This window comes from Loxodonta africana, chromosome 20 (assembly GCF_030014295.1).
Source record: "Loxodonta africana isolate mLoxAfr1 chromosome 20, mLoxAfr1.hap2, whole genome shotgun sequence".
Lineage (NCBI taxonomy): Eukaryota > Metazoa > Chordata > Mammalia > Proboscidea > Elephantidae > Loxodonta > Loxodonta africana.
In genome coordinates, this window is record NC_087361.1 from 70941032 (window position 1) to 70965234 (window position 24203).

Sequence of the window (24203 nt, forward strand, 5' to 3'; positions counted from 1 at the left end):
CCATGACAACTAACTGCGACATTGAACCTGGGCTCACTCCTTCTGCTATTTACAAAGAACATAACTGGGACAATTGGCTAAACATGAATGGGACCTAAGGATTAAATGGAGGTAATGTATCAATCTTGATTTTCTAATTTTGATGGCTGCATTATGGTTATGTCATTAGTATGTCCTTGCTTGTAGGAAATATTCATGACAATATCTGGAGGTGATGGGAAACGTCAGTAACTCCCAGGTGTTTCAGAAAAAATAAAGTTTCATACGGTACTGGAAACTTTTCTCTGAGTGTGAGACTGTTTCCAAATAAATAAATGAAAACAGAAATACAGGTAAACACTCCTCAAATATTTGCATATACATATAGGTACATATTTCAGGCTTTAGATATATTACCAAACTGCCTTGCAGAAAGATTATACCAATTCATGCTCCTTAACATTTAGATATTAAGTGAGCATTATAACAAGAAATTCACAGGATCATTAAAAAAGAAAAATTGACCATATTAAAATGTATAGAATGTGTTTTTTTTTTTTTGGTCTTTTTTATTGCCATCACCCCAGACTATTTATTACATGATGATAATGCAAACTCAAAACTTACATCAATCTCCATGTGCCGAAACCTGCACACCTGTCGAAAACAGCGCCCTTCTTGCCATAATGTGCAAACTGTTTCATTTCCTAGTGCAGCTTCACAGTGACGGAATGGGCAGCTGTCACCCTGTAAACAAAAGGGGGAGAACAAAGTAAAGAACTGTGGCCCCAAAATACAACCCAGACAAAGTGTCTGTAATAAGAAATTCCTGGAATCTAGGTAAGCACAAAGGAGTAAGGAAAGACAGGCAAGATAGAATACAACTGAGACGGGATGACAGGAACAATACTAATGAAAAATTTATCATTCCATATGGTCTATTTCTTAACAGCACCCTTCATCTGATCTAATAACATGGGTGATACGAGCTGAGAGATGGTGGAAAAAGGTAAGTGGTAGTATTAGGTACTCTTTAAATACAGTTCACTGTTTATCTACAAAACCATTTCATACACCCTGATTTCTGTAACTCTAGCTTTTGATGGAAAATCGGAAAGTAAATTAATAGATTATAACTTAAGTATAATTACATGCTTCACTACATACTTTGTACAATGGTGATACTTGAAACAAAATACTACTGTTGGGCAAACTGCTGTATTTAAGACAGAAAAACTTTTTATAACAACATATAAATTTACAGAATTAGTCACAAAGAAATGACAGGAAAAAAAGCATCTATCTAACCAATGCTGCAAAAGAATCAAGCGGAAAAACAGGAAGTTTTGACAAAGACAAAGCAAAGAAGCTGCAAAAGCATATTTATATTTAGAAAGATAGCATTGTTTTCTTATACTGAATGTATTCTTAACAGCAGGAAACCTGGGGGGAGAATTAAGTCAAATTCAACCCATGACAGTTTCTAGAGGTATAATCCAACCCACTCACTCATTTAATACAAAGTAAATAAAATCAAGGTTAACAACCGACAGGCCAAAGTGCACCTTATTCCAAAGGTACTCCGAACAGATTAATTACAGATAAGCAAACACTCAATGATATGCCATGGTCCTTTTCACTTTTAGAGAACACTGGAAAATCAGTTATTATAAAATAAAGAGATAAAAATGAATGGACAATGCATTTTCCTAGGTATGCTATTCTTTACTAAAATCTAACAGCAGTAATAAACAGTTGAGCAAAACAAGACATAAAATCAATTTAGGATGTTAGGATTATCTTACTCACGAAACTAAGAAAGAGCTGATTCAAAGATACCAATTCTTACTTTGGTACATGTAGAATAGAAAAAAAAATAGCAGTCTTCTCCTTGATTAGGCATGCTGGGTAGATCCTTGGATTAAAAGTGGCTTCCTGAACACAAGCCACTGCTTCCTCAAGGCGAGGACCAGCTCCAAGTCCTCTGGGAACAGGTTTAACCTTCCACAAGAACACTCAATCACAGAAATCGTCTTTAAAATGCAATCCTAAAACAAGGAGACGGACAATGAATTAAATAAGTCATTTCAGGTAAATTCTTCCAACTTTCCCCTCCAAATCATTCTGACTAATGAGATTGTATCATTAAAACCAACTCTTAATTAATATTTATTTGCCTGTACATAGCTTTGTAAACACTCTGGCTCATATTTTATTCTTCTGTTTTGTTAAGGAATAGCCATGCCCTTCTTTCTTATATATTCTTTTATGGTGCTAAACTGCTCAAATAAAATTAAATTAGTACTGCTAACTCAACACATGATCTACATTTTAGATTATTAATGGGACTTAGATTTTTTTACACAGAGAACCAAAACCAAACTGCCATCGTGTCAATTCAGACTCATAGTGACCCTGAAAGACAGAGCAGAACCACCCCCTTAGGGCTTCCAAGACTGTAACCTTTACGGAAGCAGAATGCCAAATCTTTCTCCTCAAGAGCAACTAGTGGGTTGAACTGCCAAGCTTTCGGTTAGCAGCTGAGCGCTTAACCACTATGCCACCAGGGCTCCTTTTTTTTTTTTTTACACAGAATACTTAATAAATCTACATTTCTGGCAAATAGCATTTTTTCATCTAACTGACAAAAGAGCCAGTATTTTCACAAGCATTTGTTATTTCAAACATACAGTAATTATAACTACGTGGGGAAAACCCTGTTTGGCAGGAATAACTGGAGAAATAAATGCCTCTGAAAACATCTACAGAGGTAGTTTATGTAATGAAGGTGGCTACCTAGCTGCATACCTAGAATCTAGACCAGCACGAAGGAGTAAGGAAAGATAGGCAAGGTAGAAAATACCTGAGATGGGATGATAAGAACATTACGAGGTCATTTAAAAACAAGGCACAAAGAAATTCCTCAGAGCTCTTTCCATAAAATAGTTAATCAAGAAAATAACCAACACTGCCTCTTCCCCAGTCCCTGCCATGCCCTGGTCCACTTAAGTGTCCATGAACACTTCTACAGAAGTAAAAAATATGTGCCAAGAACACATATCTCAATATGGGAAAGGTTTCTACAAACCCCTGTACCAGAAGGTCAGGTTTCAGAGCCATGATATACATTTGAAATCAATCAATCCAAACTCAAGCATATCTTCCCCTGATAATTCCTAATCTAAGAACAGTGTGCCAAAATGAAACCAGCCTTGAAGTGAACAACCTAGGTTAAGAATAAGTATCTGCCATTCAACTTGCCTCAAAACTTTTAAAATCTGCACACTCTCTGACCCAAACAATTCCATTTCTAGAATTTGTCCTGACGTAAATATTGAACAACTATACAAGATAATAATGCACAAAGAAGTTCACCACCATCTTGTTTCTAATAATGAAGAAACGCCTAGAAACGTAAATGTTCAAAAATTGGGGACTGTTTAAAAAATTGTGGGACATACATATAATGTAACAATATGCAGCTATTAAAAATAATTATATTTGTACTGTGGAAGTATGGATAATGTATTTGTTTTAGAAAGTTACAAAAATACATAAAAATAATACGATCTCACTTGTTTATACTCACATATACACGTAAAGTCTGGGAGAATATACACCAAAGTGTTAGCAGTAATTATTGCCAGGGTGGTAGAATTTTAGGTGATTATAATTTTATCTGCTCATCATAATATAGTATTTTCTAATATAATACAGCATAGGCATAATAAAAAAATTAAGTATGCCCTAGCTGGCTGGACCATACTGAACTGCTGCAGAATGGGACATGGGTTGGACCTTTAAAAGCATCACACTGATCCACCAGTAGGGCTCCCTTGACCCACACCCAGAGAGTGAATTCTGCATTCTAGTGTACACCAAAAAAATTTTAAAAACTGCCTCATATGTGACCAAGTCCCTAAGAGACAGTCAAATAATTACAATGACACATAAGCTAAAAGGAAACGTTATTAATTTGATGACAATGAAAAATTTTACAATAAAAAATTCTTAAAGGGCAAAAGAGGGATTAAAAGTCAACTGCACACCTGAAATCAACATCTTGAAGAGCATCTACGTAACTGAGCTGGTTTTCAGGAAGACCCCCACCCCACAACATACTAATCAAACAACAAATGACAGCTATGATATGGCAACAAAATAGCATGAATTGCACAACGGCAATTATTTTCAAATAAGGTTCTATACAGCTCCCTCAGAGGTAGGCAGGGGCATGGGGAGACTTGAGTCCTGAGTAGATGGGCACCTCCTTTCTAACAATGGTTCAAAAGAACAGTTCCTGTAAGTTTTACGCGTTGAGCTTTTATAACTTTCATAGGGGTAAAATAGAATTGCTATTCAAGAAAATGGCAAAAAAAAAAAATCTTTATAGAAATAAAAAATTGAAACATTTCCAGGAATCACTACCACCCCCCAGACAGAAACCCAAGAGCTCCTGCTAAACTTCTTAAATTGTAAAAGGAAAAAAAGAAAAAGTATCCAAGTTGCTAAGAAAAACCTGATTACTTTCAATGGAAAACAGCTATTTGAAAGTAGAAGGGGGAAAAAAAACCTGCAGCCTTCTCCCATCCTAACCCTAAGTTAATGAATGGAAAGGAGAAATTATTTAAAAAAAATTAATACATACTCTCAGAAGGATATAACATTGATACAAACGAACATACCACCATGAAAAAGAGTATGAACAATAGAAAGCTTAAAACAAAACAAAACAAAAACTCAATTTTCCAGCTTCTCCCTCTAAGAAATTTCAGTAGAGGGAATCAACAGCAAAATAAACGACAATGAAAAACAAATACTCTAACTGAACTATAAGATATCACTAGCAGGACTTCTCCCAGGATGCAAAACAAAAAACACAAAGACATATAAATCTGAGAGAAAAGGTCTATCATGTGGAAACAGATCCAGGAGACTCAATTTCTGTACAATAGAAATTCTAAAAGGAAGGAATGGCACTGATAGAGATAATAATAAAACAAGCAATACAAGAAAATTTCCCTATCCTGGGCAGACTTGAGCCCTTATATTAAAAGGAGCCCATCAACTGCTAGACAGAAGATTTCCTCTACTTACATAGATCCAGTGAAATTTTTTTAATTCCAATAGTAAAGACATAATTGTGTAAACTTCCAGGAAAATGCAGATGACTAAATGGAAAGAAAGTCAGACTTGGCATAAGACTTCCCATCTGAATCTCTGTATGTCAAAAGACAATAATGCTATGTTTTCAGAATTCTGAAGGAAAGATTATGACCCACATTTCAAGGATACCTCAGGATAAGGAAGAAATTATCAGACATGAAAAGTCTCAAAAACTGTATCATCTATGGACTCGATGTAGTCTTGAAAATAATTACTCAAGGAAGTATGCTTGAGAAAGAGGATTTTAGAAAAAGAACTCAATATAAGTAGAAAAAAGAAAATAAACCATGTCGCAGACACTATTTCACAGCTTTTTAAAACACTCAAACTGCTACGGACATATGATTTAAGGTACAGATGAAAAATCCTAAATAAAAACATTAGCAAACTGACCCAACACTATATTAAAAAAGTAACATAATTTAAAAAAAAAAAAAAAAAAAGGTTTACTCCAGGGCTAAGAATGGTTTAGCATTAGGAAATCTATTATGTAACTCATTACATTAATAGATTAAACTGGAAAGGGGAGACCTTGTGGTTATCTTAAGATTCCCAAAAGATAAAATGATAAATAAGGGGGAAAAAAGGGGGGGGGGTTTAAAATGTTATTTTTAAAAAGGGAAAATTATAGAGGAGGAAAAAAAACTTGTAATACATACTCCTGATACAAAAAAAAAAAACCTCTTAGTAAATTAGAAGGAACTTCCTTAGCATAAGAGCACTTATTCGTAAGGAACCCAAGGAACCATGAGCACATGCAATACAGCAAAATACTAGAAGGGCACTTAAGGGCAAACGAACAAAAGCAATGGCCATCATCTCCACTATCAACACTGTTTCAGAGGTTCTTGAAAAAGAGAAAGAAAAAAAAAAAAAGGTACAAACACCAGAAAAGATATGACAAAAAAATTCAATATCTGCAGATTATATGCTTGAAAACTAGACAATCTAACAATCAACTAAAAAAATAATGAAAATAATAAACGTGGCTAGATACTAGATAGATATACAAAAAAAATCAGTAAATTTCCTACGTGCCAGCAACAATCACTCAGATCATAATAAAGAGTCCCATTCAAAATAAAACCATTAATATACATAGGAAGAAATTTAAGAAGTATCCAAGACCTACGTTAAATTAAAAAAGAAGAAACTATGAAATTAACACACAAAAGACCTAGATAAATGGAAAGATAAATGGAGAAGGCTTAAAGATGTTATTTCTCCCCAAGATAATCCACACGGTGAATGTAATTAGTATATTATTGAAATATGACAGACTGTAAAATCATCTAGAAAAATAACTGTTTGAGAAAAGGAAAATCAAAAAAGAATAGAAGGGTCCAGCTCTACCTGATATAATAGGTGTGAAACATAACATTTAAGTATTGGTAATGACTGAGTACACAGATCAATTTAACTTGAGTCCATGAATAAACGTGACTTATGAAAGAAGTGGCTTTTGAAATTAACAAAAAAATTGGCCAGCCATTAAAAAAAATATTTTCTACTTCAGTCAAAAAAATATTCCAGGTGAATAAAAGCAGGTATGGCAAAGAGATTTTAGTTTTAGCTCATGTATCAACTCCATTTAATTAGAGCACTATACTAAGAAGGAGGAGCCCTGATGGCATAACAGTTAAGTACAGTGCAAACCCACCCAGCTGCTCCATGGGAGAAAAACCTGGCAATCAGCTTCAGTGAAGATTACAATTACAGACAAGGAAACCCTATGGGGCAGGTCTACGCTTGTCACATGGAGTTGCTATGAGTTGAAAATCGATTGGATAGCACCTAACAACATACTAAGAAAAGGAACCCTGGTGGCGCAACTGTTAAGTGCTTGGTTGCTAACCGAAAAGTTGGTGGTCCAAACCCATGCACCCGGCGGCTCCCCAGAAGACCGGGCACTCTGCTCCCGTAAAGATGACAGCCTAGAAAACCCTCTCGGGGCAGTTCTACTCTATCACATCAGGTCACTGTGAGTCGAGATCAACTCGTCAGCACCCAACAACAATACTAAGGAGAATTCTGAATTTATAACTGGGCTCAGCAAACAGGCAAGCCATATTTGACAATGTCTACCATGCCTGTGGGAGGAACAGTGGAGATACCACATAGCTATAATACCTAAAATTTTAAATATTAAAAATATAATCATCCAAGTCCTAGCAGAAAATGCAAGGTGCTTTTTAAATCAGCTTATGGTAAAAACCTTCTTTAGCATGATACCAAACTTGACATGACCACAAAAAGTGAATAGGTTTTACTACATAAAATGAAAACATTTACATAGCAAAAAACTTATGAGCAACATGGCCAAATATAAGTGTTTTTATTAAAAGGAATACAAAACTTTTTTGCTTACAAATTAAAAAAAAAAAAAAAACTTGTTAGTTGTTTAGTAGATTGGCACAACCTTCTTAGAGGGTAATATATGACAATTCTACAAAGTCACATCTAAGAGTTGGTTCCAAAGATGTAAGTTTACACAGATGTGTGTACAGGGCTGTTACTGAGTGCAGGGCTATTTTTAATTTTAATGGCAAAAACCCAAACGAGTTTTTGCCATTAAAATTGAAGTGGGTGGGAGTATGATGAGGAATACATTAAATTATGGAACATCCATATAATGGTACACTATGCAGTCATTTAAAAAAGATGAGGCACAGCTGTGTGTATGGACATAGAACTATGTCGTGAGAAAACTATTAACGGTGCTTTTCTCTGAGATGGAATTACATGGGGATTTCCACCTTGGCTATATTGTTTTTACCTTTTTTTTTTTTTTTGCAATATTCATGCATTATGACACACACACACAGAGGATGTTTCTGTCCAAAAACTAAGAGCTTGTAAAAATAGCTTGACAATGGCCTTTTAATTTCTTACTAATTCAGGAAATTTATGCCTTAAATTACAAAATGTTCTCTCCTTCAATGAGCTAAAAAAAAAAAAGAAGCCCATTTCCACACTTACATTAGCTGGCTGATCTCAACAGGAACGTCTGGGTCTTCACTGAGTTCCAATCTATTACTCCTGTAGGTCGAACCAACACTCAATCCATGAATTAATAATAATGAGGCAGAAAGAACTTTCCTCCTCACATTGCCAAGGAAATCTCTCAGCCACAATTCAAACACAGGATGTGCTTTTAAAACATCTCCCAACTACTGGGAGATTAAGTCCATTCGAATAACCTTTGTCAGGCTGGAGACAGCTAGGGTTAGTTATCTCCTCAAAAACAAAAAAAAAGACAACAAAAAAAAACAGTTCATTTAAAAATGAACTTGAGATTCAAAGGGTTATTTAAAAAAAAAAAATCCATCTTCCATAGCCGAGCAATAGAATTTAAAAAGAATAAAATAAAAAATTTAAAAAAACACCAAAATTCAGTAAGATCCAATTTCTGGTCTTCGAGATTTCTTCACCTATTAAGAAAAAAACAGAAACCTTCCCCCATCTTTATTATCTGTATATTAAAAACATACTTGTATGTAAAAATATAAAGTGTTTTATGTATATAATATACATGTACATATATACTAACTGGCTTACACACACACACACACACACAGATGTGTAGAAATAAAACATTTGGGTAAGTTTTCCCTTTTAAAATACACTATAAAAGCCTTTAGATTTGGGTTCATTATAAAAATAGTGAACTTACTCTTATATCAAAGTGTCATGAAAATTAATGTTACACTAAATTTGCCCAGCCCGTAACGCAAAGATGAAGGGAAATCCTTACACATATGTGAATGTGTATAATATGGATGTAGGTATATCATCACCATCCTCAGGGAGTGTTTAACCAAAAAAGATAGAAACGTACAGTTATAGAGTAACTACGGAGCGGTGCGGCAAGTTGTAGAAGGCAGAGCAGTGTTATAGCCATCTTGAACTGGCACTGTCAAACACAGAAAATTTTTATCTAAGGGAGTATTTTTCCTTCTTTTATATGAACACCAATGTCACTGACATGACATTCAACACTGGCCCTACAAAGGCCTGCTTATGCAGCCTAGTTCCAAATGCTTTATTGCTAATGGCTACAATGTTATAACCATCCATTTACTCCAGTTAGCAAAGGGTAACCTTTCAGAGTTGAAATTTCACTTTACAATGGTACATTTACCATTTCACAACTTAAAAAAAAATTTTTTTTTTTTGATACACAGAAATGAGTTCTAAATTTTGAAACCAGCCCAGTAACAAAGCAATTTTGATTCTCATGTAATAAGCACTACATAATTTCTAGGCTAAATCTTGCCAAATACTATCCAAGACAAAACTAAAATCAAAACTTAAAAAAAAGTGGACACCTTTTACTCACACTTAATACTAGTCAATTTTCCAGGAATTTTTTGGGCAGGGAATATCCCCAAATCTAAAATGAAAAAAAGGAAAAATTGGGATCTTACATTAGTTATTCAGTCTGAAACTTCTAATAGACTTTTACTAAAAGTCACCACTTTCTGGCTTCCCACTCACTCACTGAAACATACTTAGAGTGGAAAGGGACCTTAAAGGTCATCGAGATCCATTTCCTCCTTTTGCCAATGAGGCAATGACTCCTAACACATGAAAATATTGACTGCTTATTTTTAGTTAAGAATACGGTGACCAGAACAATCTCAAAGACAGTTAAGAATACAGTATTATGGGTCATTCAGTATAGTAAAAAAAAAAAAAGACATTTAAGAAATATTCTCTGGGAAACGCATACTGGGTTTGTCAAAGCACATTCATGGGGCTTTCATTCCAACTCCCATTCAATCTTTTCCATCTTTTATAAGCTTTATATCATGTCATTTACCTATAAATTATACGACTGTACCTACTCAATTTTATTGTTTTTATACTACCACATAAAGGTTAAAAAAGGCAATTCGAAGAATAAAAGTAAATTTTGTTTCTTAAAATTTCCAAATTTTATATAGATCCAATCCTAAATATAAAGGGTAAACTCTATTACACTAAGTAGAAATTATAAAGCTGACCAGTATGAGGAGGCACTTAGAAATTTCCAAATATAAAACAATTTTATGGGTTTTGTTTTTGCCAAGTTGTAGGTAAGCATCAGGGTTTTTAAAGAAATTTTAAAAAATGGTGGGGGGCGGGGTGGGTAAGGAATACCACCTTAGTACGCTTTATTCTCATTCCATTGGTCTAGAGAAATCACACTTCCTATATGGGGGAAAAGTTTTACTTAAAACCAATTATTAATTAAATCCACCAGCCAGAAACAGCCTAAAGCCTTTCTTCAGTGCTGCACTATTTTTTTTTTTAGTTAAAAAATATTTCTTTTCTCTCTCAATTGACAGAAACAAAATTTCAAGTGCCAGCTACATTGAATTACTACTGTGAAATCTGTAATCTCCATTTTAGCAAAATCATATTGCCTCTGAGGAATTTTCAGCCCTTTTTTATGTTTCCCCAGATTTGTTTTTATAGATGAAGTAATTAGTATGACTATATATATATTTTTTATATATATAACAACTATAGCAATTAGGATACAGTAATACAGCAAAAAATTGCTCATTTTAAATGGAGAAAGGAAAAAGAAATCAAGGTAATATTTCTTTTTCATTGCTTTGAATAGCTTCATTCTCAGGATCCCAACTCAGAACCAACGTAGAATAATCATAGTTAACATTTTTCAAGTTCATTTTCAAGAACATCAACTGTTCTATATTGTCAAAGTCCAAGGTCATGATCTGCTTTGGACGAAAGTGGCTATTTGTAGTAAAGATACATTCGGATTGCCAGCTACACATGGGGCAGCTTAGATACTGAACGGCAACTTGGGTCAAAGCTGGCCATGTGCTCACCTTGCTCTGCCAGTAAATCAAAGGGTCATCACCTCCTGAGATTTCTGAATACTTCTCTTTGAAGTATTCATCCACTACTGCTATGGCAGAAGGAAACATGAAGCTTTTGCTTCCAATGGCAACATTATCTGCAGCTGAGCTATCAACGGGGCCTGAACTGGAGGTGCCTTCTTTTATAGATGAGGTAAATGAATCAGCCCCTCCAGTAGCCAAGGGACCAGATGCTTCTGAAGTTGCAACACGGCAGACCTCTGGTGAAGACTGCATATAGTGACAAACCTCTTCTGCAAGAATCTGCTTATAAGTTTCTAAATCAGCACCTTGAGGAAAAAAGTCCTCCAAACTGTTTTTAAAGCAAGGATCTAACAAAGTAGCCAAGATACAGGGCTTCGATTTGAGCATGGCACTTAGCAGACTGTCAGTTTCAAGTTTCAGAGATAAACTGTCCACCAGATTGAGGGCCTGAGTAATACCTCTGACTTGAAAATCTTCTCTGAGTTTCTGGAGGGAAAGAAGTAGATGATGTACTAGGGGCAGCACCTGATTCAATCCTGTGGTCTTCACGCTCACTTTCTGGGTGGCCTCCTCAAATGGCTTAAGAATATCACAAACATGAGTCATTAGAGTCCACTGAAGGGAGGTAAGCACAACTCCACTGGCTCTGCCAAGACTATGGTGAACTGTGTAGCAATGCTCTAAGAGCCATCGTAACATATAAAAGGTAGAAATCCAATGGCCAGTTTCATCCTGCTTCAAATTCTTCCATGGAAGTTGGTGATCGTTTTGGAACTCTTGCAGTATCTGACGAGCCTTGACTGAATGACTAAAATGATGACAGGTTTTCCTAGCAGCCACTAACATATTCTCAATGCTTTTGTGCTCACAGAAAAAGTCCTGAATGACTATATTTAAACAATGCAGAAAGCACGGCACATGAGTAAAACCGCCATCTTTGATTGCACGTACCACACTAGAGGAATTGTCAGAAACAATAAAGCGAGGGGTAAGAAAATTTGGAGAAAGCCACAGACCAATCTGGTCATTTAGTTCTTGTAAAATGTTGGTTATCAAACAGTCTTTGGCCAAACCTGTTACACAAAGCACCGCCCATTTTCTAAAATTTGGGGTTCTGCCATTATTAGAAGGTACAGTTTCCAAAGAAACCCAGTGTACGGTCACAATGAAATAGTCGGTGGATGGATCATGGGTCCATATGTCAACAGTCAGATGGATCTTTTGGCTTTGTACATTCTCCAAAGTTAAGAAAATTTTTTCTCTGACCCAATCATATAACTGAGGTATAGCCTTAGTGAAAAAGTAAGTCTCTGACGGCAACCTATAGTCAGGGGCCACAATCTGTAAGAATCTCTGAAAGGCTGGGGTTGAGAAGTAGTTATAAGGATGCATATCCTCTACAATCATCTGAATAATTGCTTGACTGATTTGACTTGAGACTGAATTTTCACAATATGTTCTTCCCCCTTCCTGTGCGTTCATCAGATTGTCTTGCTCTGCAATAGGAGTGGGACTCTCAGACCTTCTATTTTCAACTTCTAACACAGGGGGTTCATCTGAGTCAGAGTCACTAAGATCCTCAGCTGTTAAATCTTGGCTGCCTGCAGACTTCTCTCCATGAAGAGGATCACTCAAGACATCATTTCTCTCAGTCTCGACCTCATCTAATCCATTTCCAACAGCACCATTATCTTTGTTGGCAACAGCCCAATGGATGGGATGCGTGGCCTGTAGGTGTCGTTGAAGTGTTGAAGTTCCTAAGTGGGACCCTGGCCTACCCCGACTCACACTTCTTTTACATATGTTACATACAGCTCTTGAGATGTGCTGAGGATCAGTGTAAAAAAAATTCCAAACTGCAGATGTCTTGGCTCTTGTTCCAGGAATTAAGGCATGCTTGACAATGTTACTTTTGATGAGAAATCTCCCTCTTTCTGCCCTCAGGGCATCAGATGCTGATTTATCTCGTTTCTTGCCCATTCTATTATCATCTAAAGGATCAGTAGGAATATATTCAAAGCTTCCACTGCTTCCAGGAGAAGAGGGAGACAAAGGCACATCCAAGGTAAAATCCTCCTCCCCACTAGTGACTCCAAACTTGTTGGCCCTGGTCCAGTGAGGTGAATGCCTTGCCTGCAGATGTCGCTGAAGAGTAGACGTACCAAGATGGCTGCCTGGTTTACCCCTGCTGACACTTTTTTCACAGAGATTACAAATTGCTCGCCAGGTGTACTGAGGGTCAACGTGAAAGAAGTGCCACACAATGGAAGTCTTGGCTCTGGTACTAGGTAGGTAGATCTGTTTTTCTATATTGCTCTCAAAAAGACTTTCTTCATCCTGCTCAGGGGCATTGGAAGCTAACAAAGCAGGGGCATCTGCAATGGGCCTCCCAGATCCCAAATCCTTACTAAACTTTTTGGCAAGGAGCAATTTTTTTCGGCGCCTTTTTCCTTTAATTCGCAAACCCTTCTTTCTTTTCTTTTTAGCAGGCAATTTAGCATCTTTATCCACTCCTTCAGCCACCATCTTTGCCTCTACCACATCTTCTTCATCAGTATTAGAATTAATAGGAACACATCCCAGAATCCCAGCACCGCTAAAAGTGCTGCATCTTCTGCCAGGAGAAAGTGAGGAAACTGGCACACTTAAGGTACATACACTCATTCTCTTTATGTCTCCAAAACTTGTACCAGAATCTGGGAGTGGGTTTACTACTTAAGCAGAAATACAGCTGTTCCTCTCTCCTTGCGTTACCTTTTCTCCAATTTCTATGGGGAGTCAAGTTCTCTTTGGACCAATGACTTCCAAGCCAGGTTATTTTTGGAGGAAAAGTGACAGCAATGGAGAACATTCCCAAACTCTTTCCTAGAGGGCTTTAAGGTCCCTTCCGATTCTCTGAGTTCTGAATTCAAATAGTCCAAATTCCTCATGTTATAGAAAAAAGAACTGAGGCCCACTTCCCCAAAGTCATAGAGCTGGTAGGTAGCAGCTAGAAGCCAGGTCTTCCAAACTCCAGGTCTCTGTTCTTTCTGCTTCATCAGGAACTAATCTGCCTTCAGCTCTTTAAACACATATCTTATGATGCCTCATGATAGCAACATTCATTTTCCCTTAATTCTGAAATTACATATTTTCAGGAAATTTCATTTAAACAAAAACATAGTGCATCATTTAACATTCATCATTTAGGATTGTGATTTGCCAATACAATCCAGTAAGTCAACTCTGGAAAGTTAAATCAGACTCCACATACTGGTCACCAACAGCAAATGCTAATTGAGCCCTGTCAGCTCTAACTAAAAGTGATAAAATTTTTAAAAATGTGGATGGCTAAAAAAAAAAAAAAGCCTTGAAAGTAAAATTATAAAATAAGGTTACGAACCACGTTTTTAATTTACTGTTTGCATTGACAGTTAATCCAATTTTAGTTTTCAGACATTTTTAGACTGGAGAAGCTTTACAGCCTGTAAATGAGTAACTCACAAGTTGAACTCTATACGTGCAGTAAAAACTGAAATATGATCTTTAAACCATTTTAATTCCTTCTTGGTTGACCCTCCCTTTCCCCCAATACCTACATACATTTACCCTAAAAAGCATCTCTATCACTAGTTCCACAGCCTCCTTCTCGAGGTCCTGAACCAAGGCCTGGAAGATGCGAAAAATATAAGCTTTCCCCATAGGATTCCGCACCGATTATGGGAGTTTGGGGGATGTTCTTCATTATGGTTTCATCAATCCTACAAGGAGAACGGAAGTGTCCCTGTTGCTCTTGACTCCGATGGTGAGGGCTGGGAGTGGGAGTGTAATTAAGGTAGGGAAGGGGTGTAGAATACCGGAGTAAGGTCGGTGGCTTTCGGGATGTGGAGTTTGAGAAAAATCTCCAAAGTAGTGGGATCCTGGAGAGGAATGAGAGTAGGTAAATTCAGCTCCCGGCACTCAGTTTGACTTAGGCAGTGGGGGGGTCGGCTAAACTAGAGAAACTGTCGCCCCGAAGAAGGCAACCTAGTGTCAGCTGTCTCTCCAGGGGTCAAGGGAGCAGCCTGCCTTCTGGGGCTGCTCCGGGCTCCTACAAGTTTCGCTAACACCGGATGTGGGGGAGGGGAGGGAGACTGGTTGGCTGGGAAAAGAGCAGGCGCCGTGGGAGTGGGGTGGGGTGGAGTGGGAGTGGGGTGGGGTGGGGTCGGAGGGGTGGTGTGGGTGGGGGCAGGGTAGACGAGGAAAGTGAGCGCGAGCCCGGGGCTCTTAGCCCGCCCCGGCGAGGGCAGCAGCCGGGGGGTGGGGAGGTGGGGTCGTTACCGCGGGGCCGAAAGACCCACTCTGACTTCCCGGGCTAGGCCCCGACCCAGGGGCGAGGGGAGGCCGCTGCCACTCCCCTCGCCCTCTCCCCACCTCCCCGGCCCCAAGCCACCCGGGAATTAAAAAACGGGTCTAGTTACCAGAGAACAGAACTTTACCGAACCGACGACACTATCCCCGACTCCCGCTTGCTGCCACGTCTTTCTTCTTTCTCAGCCGCTGCCACCCGCCGTCCTCGCAGCAGCAACACCAGCAGAAATCCAGGACTGCCAGCGTCAAAGATGGCGCCCGGCTACAGGCTCAGCTCTAAGACCCGGCCAGTAAAAGTGCCAGCACGACGCACAGCGCAAGAATTCTGGGAGATGTAGTTTCCTCTGCAAGGGGTGCTTAAGATGGCCTCCTCTGGTCTCAGAGTCACGTGATAAGGGAGACGCTAAGCCATGGGGTTCCTTCCTTTCCCGGGAATGGGAAAGTTACGGATTTCTTGAAACCATCTTCTTATAAAGTCTTTTTTTGACTCAAATGAGGTAACAAACGTGAGAGTCGCCAGAAATTTATCTACCTGACCGTAGGCGCTCAGTTTATTCTTACCAAAGTGTTTGCTTAATGAATAAAATGTCCAAACCGTGTATAAATTTGATTTAGAAAACAAACTGTAGTTTTCCCCTCACAATGTTGAAGGATTTGTACGTTTATTTTTATTTTAAGAAATAACATTGGGCTTTGGGGAGTTTCTTTTATTTCTGAAAACAAGTATTTGTATAGAGAAAGTAATTCATGCTCAATAAAAATTTCCTGAGGGATGGAGTGGGGAGTGAAAGGAAAAACATCTGCAGTCGCCTCCCCACTTCATTTCTTTAGAATATTTCTACCTTTTTTTATGATTATTAAAGTAATACATGTAAGTGGTTTTTTTTTTTTAATTCAAGTGATACAGAAATAGGTTAAGTAGAAAGTTAAAATCTCCATTAATTCTACCCCTGAGAAATAATCTCTTATTAATTTAGCATATATCCTAACTTTTTTGTATGCAAATAGACATATTACACTGATACACTAAAAGCCCAAGATCCGCCTAGGTTAGAGGCTTCACATAACTTGCTTAGGTGGCAACATTTTACCTAACTTGGATAAAGGGTACAGTTCAGTTACCAAGAAAGGATACACATGATGATAAACCAAAAAAACCAAACCCGTTGCGGTTGAGAGGACTACGACTCATGGCGACCCTGTAGGACTCCAGGCACCTATTATTCCTTCTTGGGTTTGTGCAGCCAGATGTCAGCTTGGTGTGGCAGTCCCAGCCAGGGCATGACTGGGGATCTATCAAGTCAGAAAGGTCCTACCTCACATGTGGACTTTTATCTCCCTTCAGTGTGAGAAGCCACATTAGAATCCTAGTCCCCATCCCTGTCTTACATGACAATACCCTGTGATTGCCATGTCAACCAGACCCAACAAGCAGGTTCCTGGTAATGAGTTTCTGTCTGTGCCATAACATTTATGTTTTTTCACTTTAACAGAGGGCTCTCCAAACAATTTAAGAACTTTCCAGCCTAGGGCTTTCTAAACTGCAGCCCTGGCCTGAGAGTCATGCTGTATGCTATATGTAGTCTACAGTTATATCATATTTTATCATACCTAAGATATCATTGATTGTAAGATGCACTATTATTTTATGGACCTTAAAAGAGAAAAAAAAAGATGCCAGTTAAACACTTGACAGCTCACTGATCAAAGTTCTTAAAATGTGAAAGGATGTTTCGGATTGAATTGTGGCCCCCAAAAATATGTGTTGTAAACTCTAACCTTTATGCTGTGGTTATAATCCCATTTGGGAATGGGTTGTCTTTACTACGTTAATGAGACAGCATTAATATAGGGTGTGTCTTGAGTCAATCTCTTTTGAGATATAAGAGATTAAACAAGCATAAGAGAAGCAAAGGTGAGGAAAGAGAGATGCCAAGCCACATGAAGACTGTCCAGGAGCAGAAGCTCAGACGAGGAGCTTCGTCCAGGGCTGACACAGGACAAAGCCTTGCCCTAGAACTGGCAACGTGAATTCAGACTTCTAGCCTCCTAAACTGTAAGAAAATAAATTTATTTATTAAAGCGATTCACTTGTGATATTTTTGTTATAGCAGCACTAGATAACTACAACAGACGTGAATCTTTGAATGAAATACAGTGCTTACAAACCCATTCCTGTCGAGTTGATTCTGACTCATAGTGACCCTATAGGACAGAGTAGAACTGCCCCTCAGGTTTTCCAAGGCTGTAATCCTTATGGAAGCAAGCTGCCACATCTTTTTCCCTAGGAGCAAGGGGCTGGTGGGTTGGAACCGCAGACCTTTTGGTTAGCAGACAAATGCTTAACCATTGCACCGCCAAGGCTCCTTACAGGGCTTATAGGCCACAAACTTTTTAACAGCTCCCATCCCATTGCAAAACTGTTTTCCAATTTGTTCAACAGTCTGTAATTGATGGAAATAATCACATCTCAGTTTCCATTAGTCTTTCCCAAGAGAGAAGAGAAAAGTGACAAGGTGATAGGGACATTGAAGAGGCCAGAAGTTAAAAGCTTAGAGCTGTGGAAGGAGGGACAACCGGTTGGGATACCCTATGAAAGCCAGGGGCGAGTCCACATGGGGATTGCCTCTCCCACATATATACAGAATTCTGCTTGTGGGGTAGGGGAGTCTTGCCCTTTCTTTGTTACAAGGGGATAAAGTTTGTAGGAGTCCCTGGGTGGTGCAAGTGATTGACTTGCTCGGTTGCTAACCAAAGGGTGCAGATTGAATTCACCCAGAGGCATCTTGGAAGAAAAGCCTGGTGATCTACTTTGGAAATTAAAACCCCTACGGAGCACAGTTCTACTCTGACACACAGGCGGTCGCCATGAGTTGGAAATGACTATCCAGCCTAGGAACACAATCCCAGATTCCCCCTACCCACACTCCACCTTGAATTCTAAATGAATTTCAGTCTCCAGTAAATAACTGCCAGAATCTTTAAGGGTGTCACACGTGTTTTGGCTTTGAGAGCGGAGTTTTCGTATAGCCCTCTAAGAGAAAGAACGCAAAATTATTGAGATAAAATTTAGGTACGAAAGTGAATAATTATTTAGACTAAGGAAACCTAACTGCATAATCTTTGATTATCATTTTATATGGCAATTCTATAATCTCTGTAAAGAGAATAAAAACATAAATCAGTCTTTCCCCAGCATCTTTAATGAAAATAATTTTGTTAATGATAGTTTAGAAAAGTTTGTTTCAACTTCATAACTTATTTTTGGTAATGTCATGAAAATTATAGGATTGCTGTCAAATTTGATGATTCTTCTGTCATATTGGAGCTCTGATGATGCAGTGCTTGAGAGCTTGGCTGCTAGCCAAAAGGGTGGCAGTTCAAATCCACCAGCCACTCCTTGGAAACCCTATGGGGCGGTTCTACTCTGTCCTACAGGGTCACTATGAATTGGAACCAACTTGAAGGCAATGATTTTTTTTCGCCTGTCATACTGCTTGCATATATAAGCACTAAGACTTTATTGAATTACTGAATATATTCTTGACCAAGAGAGACCTAGCATTTTTACTCGGTGTATTAGTTATCTATCGCTGCATAACAAATTACATCCAAAATTTAGTTATTATCTTACAGTTTCTGTGGGTCAAGAATACGGCAGCAGTTTAGCAGGGTGGTTCTGGCTAAGCACCCAAGGTCTCGCATGAGGTTGAAGTCAAGTTGTTAGCCATGTCTGTATTCATCTGAATGTTTGACTGGGGCTAGAGGATCTGTTTCCAAGTTCATAATTCATATAGCTGTTGACAGGAGACCTCAGTTTCTTATCATGTGATCCACTCTGTAGGGCTCTTGAGGACACGGGCAGCTGACTTCCTCCAGAGTGAATGACAGAAGCTGCAATGCCTTTTATGACTTAGTCCTGGAAATGACACACCACCACTACCCACTACCTGTTGTCTATTGGTCACGTAGATCACCCTGATACAGTGTGGGAGGAGACTAAACAAGGGCATGAATAGCAGGAGGCAGGGATCATTGGGGTCTGTCTTGGAGGCTGACCACCACACCAGGTGTTAGTGATAACCAGAGATTTGAACCGGTTCATTCGGCTTAAACCCCTGCTGAGAATTGTCATTTCTGTCCCAGAATACTAAAGCATAATCGATGTTTTAACAGTTCCTGGGAACTTGTTAGAAACACAAATTCTTGGCAAGGATTTCAACCAGAATGAACTGAATCCTTTGCTGAAAATTTTACATGTGTGATGATTGGAAGAATTTTCCACAGACTAGATTCTGGTTTCAAACATTTCAAATCTTTTCTCTCCTCCACAATCCACATTCTTTTAGGGCCAGAAGATGTAGGGTAGGTTTATATCAAGATAAGACCTCTGGCCCCACAACTTTTGTTCAGCACAGTGGGTATTAAGGGTATTCTTGGAAGCCATTTCTAAACTTACTTGGCTATCAATAACTTAATTGTAGTGTAAACCACACAAACATAACCCAAAATAATTGTATCCCAACTCAACTTCCACTTAGCTAAATCCCAAAATGTCCAAGAAGGGAAAGTTATTGGAGGGAGTGTTTCAGTAGAAAGAAACAGGGTTCTTAACCATTGCTAGAACTGACTCCCTCTTTTACTGCCTTTGGATACTGTTTGTTTTATGCTTCGTTACTGTGCAGTTCTAGAATTATATGTGATTAGACTACTCTGTGAAAACAGCAACAATATCATCCAATCGGATCTCTATATAACGTGTTAATGTGTAAAATAAGAATTATTCTGTTCATAATGACAAGCATAATAAAGATAACACCCTATTTTATGTAAAAACGTAGATTTAAAGAATAATAGATTTCCATTGTATTCGCAAAAATATTTGAATCATTACCATCTATCCTTGGAAACAATAAAACATCTTTTTGGTAAAAAAAAAAAAAAAAAGACATCCGGCTTTTCTGAATTTCATTGTGACCACATGAACACATTATTAAAGCCCTGCCCAGAGTCCTGAAGGTTAAGCTTCATTAGCTTCATAGTAAATCCCCCTCCCTTTGTATAGCCGTAGGGAGTGATGACTGTGGAGTCATACCATGTGGATTCAAATCCTAGCCTGTCCCTCACCCTGAAGATCTAGCCACCTGTATTCATACATTAGAAAATAGAGTGTGAGGATAATTTCCATAGCAGTAATAGTGCCTTCCCCGCCCCAGGGTTCACCACCACTGTATCGTCCTGACTCTTTTTCTCCCTACCTTTGAATCTCAGCTGGCTGATGTGAGGGAAGGGGGGAGCAGAATACAGGCCAACAGAGCCTTCTGGCAAGAAGTCTTCTAGCAAGGATTCATAAATATTTGCTACCTACAGTTGATAGATTTCAAACTTCTTGCCCTAGCTACAAGACCTGGCTGGTATCACACTGAAACCAATCCTCCTATAACTGCATCCCCCTCCTTTCTCCCAGTGCTTTCTTATACTGTTTTATTTCCTCATTTAAAAGTTTTCTTCCTTAGTATTTAGCTTTGGAATCGGGTAACTGCTTTCGCTCTTGCCAAGCGGGAATGCAGACCCAGTGTTGCCATATCTTCCGATTCTTCAAAAAAAGCTAAAAATTCAGGTTTTTTTATATGAGAATTTCTGATTTGTAGATTGGGCAACTACTTCAAATAAAACAAAAAATCACATCATGGGTTGGTCTACAACCTGTACTTTAGTTCTAGGAGAGTTATGAAGCAGGAGGTGGCCATTGGAAAGTGTGGTACTTCAGGAAACACTTTATGGAGAAGGTGGGAAACACTTTCTGGAGAGGTAAGTGAGAAAAAGGAAAGAGGCTATGTTAGGGAGACCCCCTGAAGGGATAAGGAGAGAAATTCAGCTACAGAAGACTTCACAGGTTATAGGAAGACACAACATTTAAAGGTAGGTTGAAACCAGATTATAGAGGGCCTTGAATGTTGGGAAGGCATTTGAATCATAATCCATTGATAATGGGAATTCCTCGGTGAACAAAAGGTAGAGGATGTGACATTTGCAAAGCATGTGTTTCAGAAAGGCAAAACAAGCGATGATGTTTGGCAGATGTGACCATGGTAAAGAGAGTCCCTGGAAACATCTAAGAGTGATTGGGGGCGGAGGGGAGGAAAGTAACCATCTCGTTGTCCAAGAAGAGCTCTTCCTCTGAAATTTGGATCCTACAACCTTCATGGTCCCTTCTTGATCCCATCCATTATCCTCTCTGCCTCCCATGTCTTTAGTCTGTCCCTTTATACTTGTTCCCCAAGCCTAGTAATGTACACTACATGGCTCCCCCATCTATTAAAAAAGGTGGAGTGGAGGAGTTGGGGTTGAGGAACCACACTCCCCAATTCTTGGTTTCCCTCTGGCATATACCTAATCTCTCATCTTCATTGCCAAGTTCCTTGGCTACTCTTTCACTTATGTCCTCATTGCTTCTCTGGAAGTACTGTGGTAGGGCCATAAGTTTTAAATTGAATGGATTCTTGTCATACCCCACTGGACTAGTGCCAGGAGTGGCTCCAAGGGACACATGTTGGATTAAAAAAAAAAAAAGGCAGAGAAAGTCAGCTTGATTAAAAATCTAGCTTTATTAGGGAACTTACATATAGAGGTTGGTGCCAAGATTCTTGCAACAGACACTGAAGCATAGAGTCACCTGGGTAGCGGTCCCAAGGCAGTGAGTCAACAAGGCAGTGTGGGGTGTGACTTTATATACCTAGTGCCTGTGTGTAAGGTTACATGCAGGGAAACCAGGAAAAAAAATGACTAATCTTTGATGGATGGGGTTGTTAATGGGTTCCAACTGATGTTACCACGAGGTCAGGTGTTTGGTGTGTTTTTTCCTGGCCAGATCACTGCTCTGTAAAATACTCTGGTTCTTCCCTAGAGTCCTTTTAGGGCAGGGCCCATCTTGTATGCTCACGGCCCTCGAAATTCTTTTCGGTGCTTTTTTTTCTCTTGTTGTTGTTAGTTGCCCTCAAGTCAATTCCGACTCATGGTGACCCCATGTTATACAAAATACCCTGCTCTATAAGGTTTTCTTGGCTGTAATCTTAACAGAAGCAGATTGTCAGGCCTTTTCTTCCATGGTACTATTGAGTGGGTTCCAACTGTCAACTTTTAGATTAGCAGTCTAGTGCAAACTGCTTGCTCCACCTAGGGACCTTTAGGGAGCCCGCATTAATGATGTTTTATATGCCAGGCACTGTGCTAACAGCTTTGTGTCCATTATCCAATTTAATCCTCACAATAATTCTGTAAAAATGGGTACTATTATTAACCCCTTTTACAAATACTTACAAAGCTCTAGTGACTTGTCCAAGGTGTCATTGCTGGCTGGTAAGTGGCAAAGCCAGCGTTCAAATCCAGGTCTATCCGATTCCAAATCATTACGCAGTCATTTGACTTTGTTCACCATTTTCTCTTTCTTAAAACCACCTGTCCTGTGGTTTACAGGACAAACTTCTTTCTTGGTTCGCTTCAGAACTCCGGTTACTTATCCTCTAGTTCTTTTGCCGATTCTTCTCTCTCTGTTCCTCACTTACTTGTTGATGTTCCCCAGGATTTAGTCCTTGGCCCTCATCTTATCTCATTCGACATCCTCTCCCTGGGTTAGTTTATCCGTTTCCATGGTTTCAACTACCAATTAATTATACGTGGTGATGCTCAAATCTGTATCCCTAACCCAGCTCTCTAACTACCTACAGGAATCTCCAATTAGGTGCTTCAGAGGTACTTTAAATTCAACATACCAAAAACTGAAATCATCACCTTGTCCTCGCCATCTCTTCCTTCTCCTAAAGCCTTTCTCTTAGTGAATGGCACCACCATCCAAACAGGCCCTGAGGCCAGGAATCTGGGAGTCACACAGGACTTTTTCCTCACCTCCCACATCCAAATAGCTATGAAATCCTATTGACTTTACCTCCTAAATATCTCTTGAATCTACAGTTTTCTTTTTCTTTTCTTTTTTTTTTGTAGGTCTTTATCACTTGTTGCTTATTTTCCAGATTACTACCATAACCTCTTAATTGGTTTTGCTGCTCTCCATCTTGCTCTCTCTTTAATCTCTCTCCAATCTGCCACAGGCGTATTCTTTCTAAAATGCAAATGTAATATAAAAACTACCACACCCATACACTTGCTTATGTGTAGGAAATTTTCTGGAGGAATCTATTAACAGTGGTTAGTATTGGAGAGTGGGGCTGGATGTCTAAGAGGAAAAGGGAACTTTTCTTGTATATTTTTTGTACTCATTCATTTTATTTTCCTATCCACGTGTTACCTTTATTATATAAAACTAGTTTTAAAATAAAAATCTCTACTCTTTGACCCAGAAATTCCGTATCTGTGAGATTATCCTATAGTTGTACTTGCACATTAGTAAAACTGACATATACAAGGCTACAAAATGACTTAAATCAAGGGCATAATGGCTAAATACAATGTAGTACTTGCCATACAATGGAATTCTATGTTGTCATTAAAAAGACTAATGGGTTTGTGCTATGTACCTTTGCCTATTAATGTGTAGCAACATGAGTAAGAGTATATATAAAATGTTACCATTTGTACATCACAGAACCTCTCTGGAAGGTTTCCTAAAAGACCTGAACAGTCCTTGCCTCTGGAGAGGGACAACGTGGGTGGGGCGTGGGGGAGAGAGGGATGCTGGTAAACAGAATGGGAAAGAGCTTACTTTTTGCTACATATTGGTTTATAGAGCTTGAATTTTATACTATGTTAATTTACTATCTATTCAAACAGTTTTCAATGCATATATTCTTAATATAAACCATCTCATGAGAAAAGGCAGCATTCACTTGGAATATCCTATATTGACTGGAAGCTATC

The 24203-nt window shown here is 38.7% G+C and overlaps 3 protein-coding genes across 11 annotated transcripts in view; all 3 read right to left on the bottom strand.

The window, feature by feature from the left end:
* The window catches only part of ZC3H11A (zinc finger CCCH-type containing 11A), a 39996-nt gene extending 38052 nt beyond the window's left edge, over window positions 1–1944 (bottom strand). For all 3 annotated transcript variants that reach the window (XM_023548295.2, XM_023548294.2, XM_023548290.2), the window contains exons 1-2: window positions 1829–1944; window positions 607–726 (exon numbers count right to left, since the gene is read on the bottom strand). In XM_023548295.2, coding sequence (XP_023404063.1) covers window positions 607–726; window positions 1829–1882 — 174 coding nt within the window. In that variant the 5' untranslated portion in view covers window positions 1883–1944. The remainder of the gene's footprint in view (window positions 1–606; window positions 727–1828) is intronic.
* A 28-nt stretch (window positions 1945–1972) lies between these two features.
* ZBED6 (zinc finger BED-type containing 6) lies at window positions 1973–14591 on the bottom strand. 7 transcript variants are annotated; one of them, XR_010318759.1, is made up of 4 exons: window positions 10986–14591; window positions 9485–9538; window positions 8125–8184; window positions 1973–2027 (listed from the first exon to the last, which is right to left on the bottom strand). XR_010318759.1 is itself a non-coding variant. In XM_064273362.1 (3 exons), the coding sequence occupies exons 1-2, from the start codon at window positions 13662–13664 to the stop codon at window positions 9497–9499; spliced, it is 2721 nt and encodes a 906-aa protein (XP_064129432.1). In that variant the 5' UTR covers window positions 13665–14591; the 3' UTR covers window positions 8462–8576; window positions 9485–9496. The 7 variants fall into 7 exon arrangements, 4 of the variants coding, with proteins under 4 accessions (XP_064129432.1, XP_064129431.1, XP_064129430.1 ...); XM_064273362.1 differs by lacking the exons at window positions 1973–2027; window positions 8125–8184 and adding an exon at window positions 8462–8576; XM_064273361.1 differs by lacking the exons at window positions 1973–2027; window positions 8125–8184 and adding an exon at window positions 9001–9058.
* Window positions 8948–9046, bottom strand: LOC135228317 (uncharacterized). Its single transcript, XM_064273363.1, has one exon. The coding sequence runs from the start codon at window positions 9044–9046 to the stop codon at window positions 8948–8950; it is 99 nt and encodes a 32-aa protein (XP_064129433.1).
* Window positions 14592–24203: the final 9612 nt, after the last annotated feature.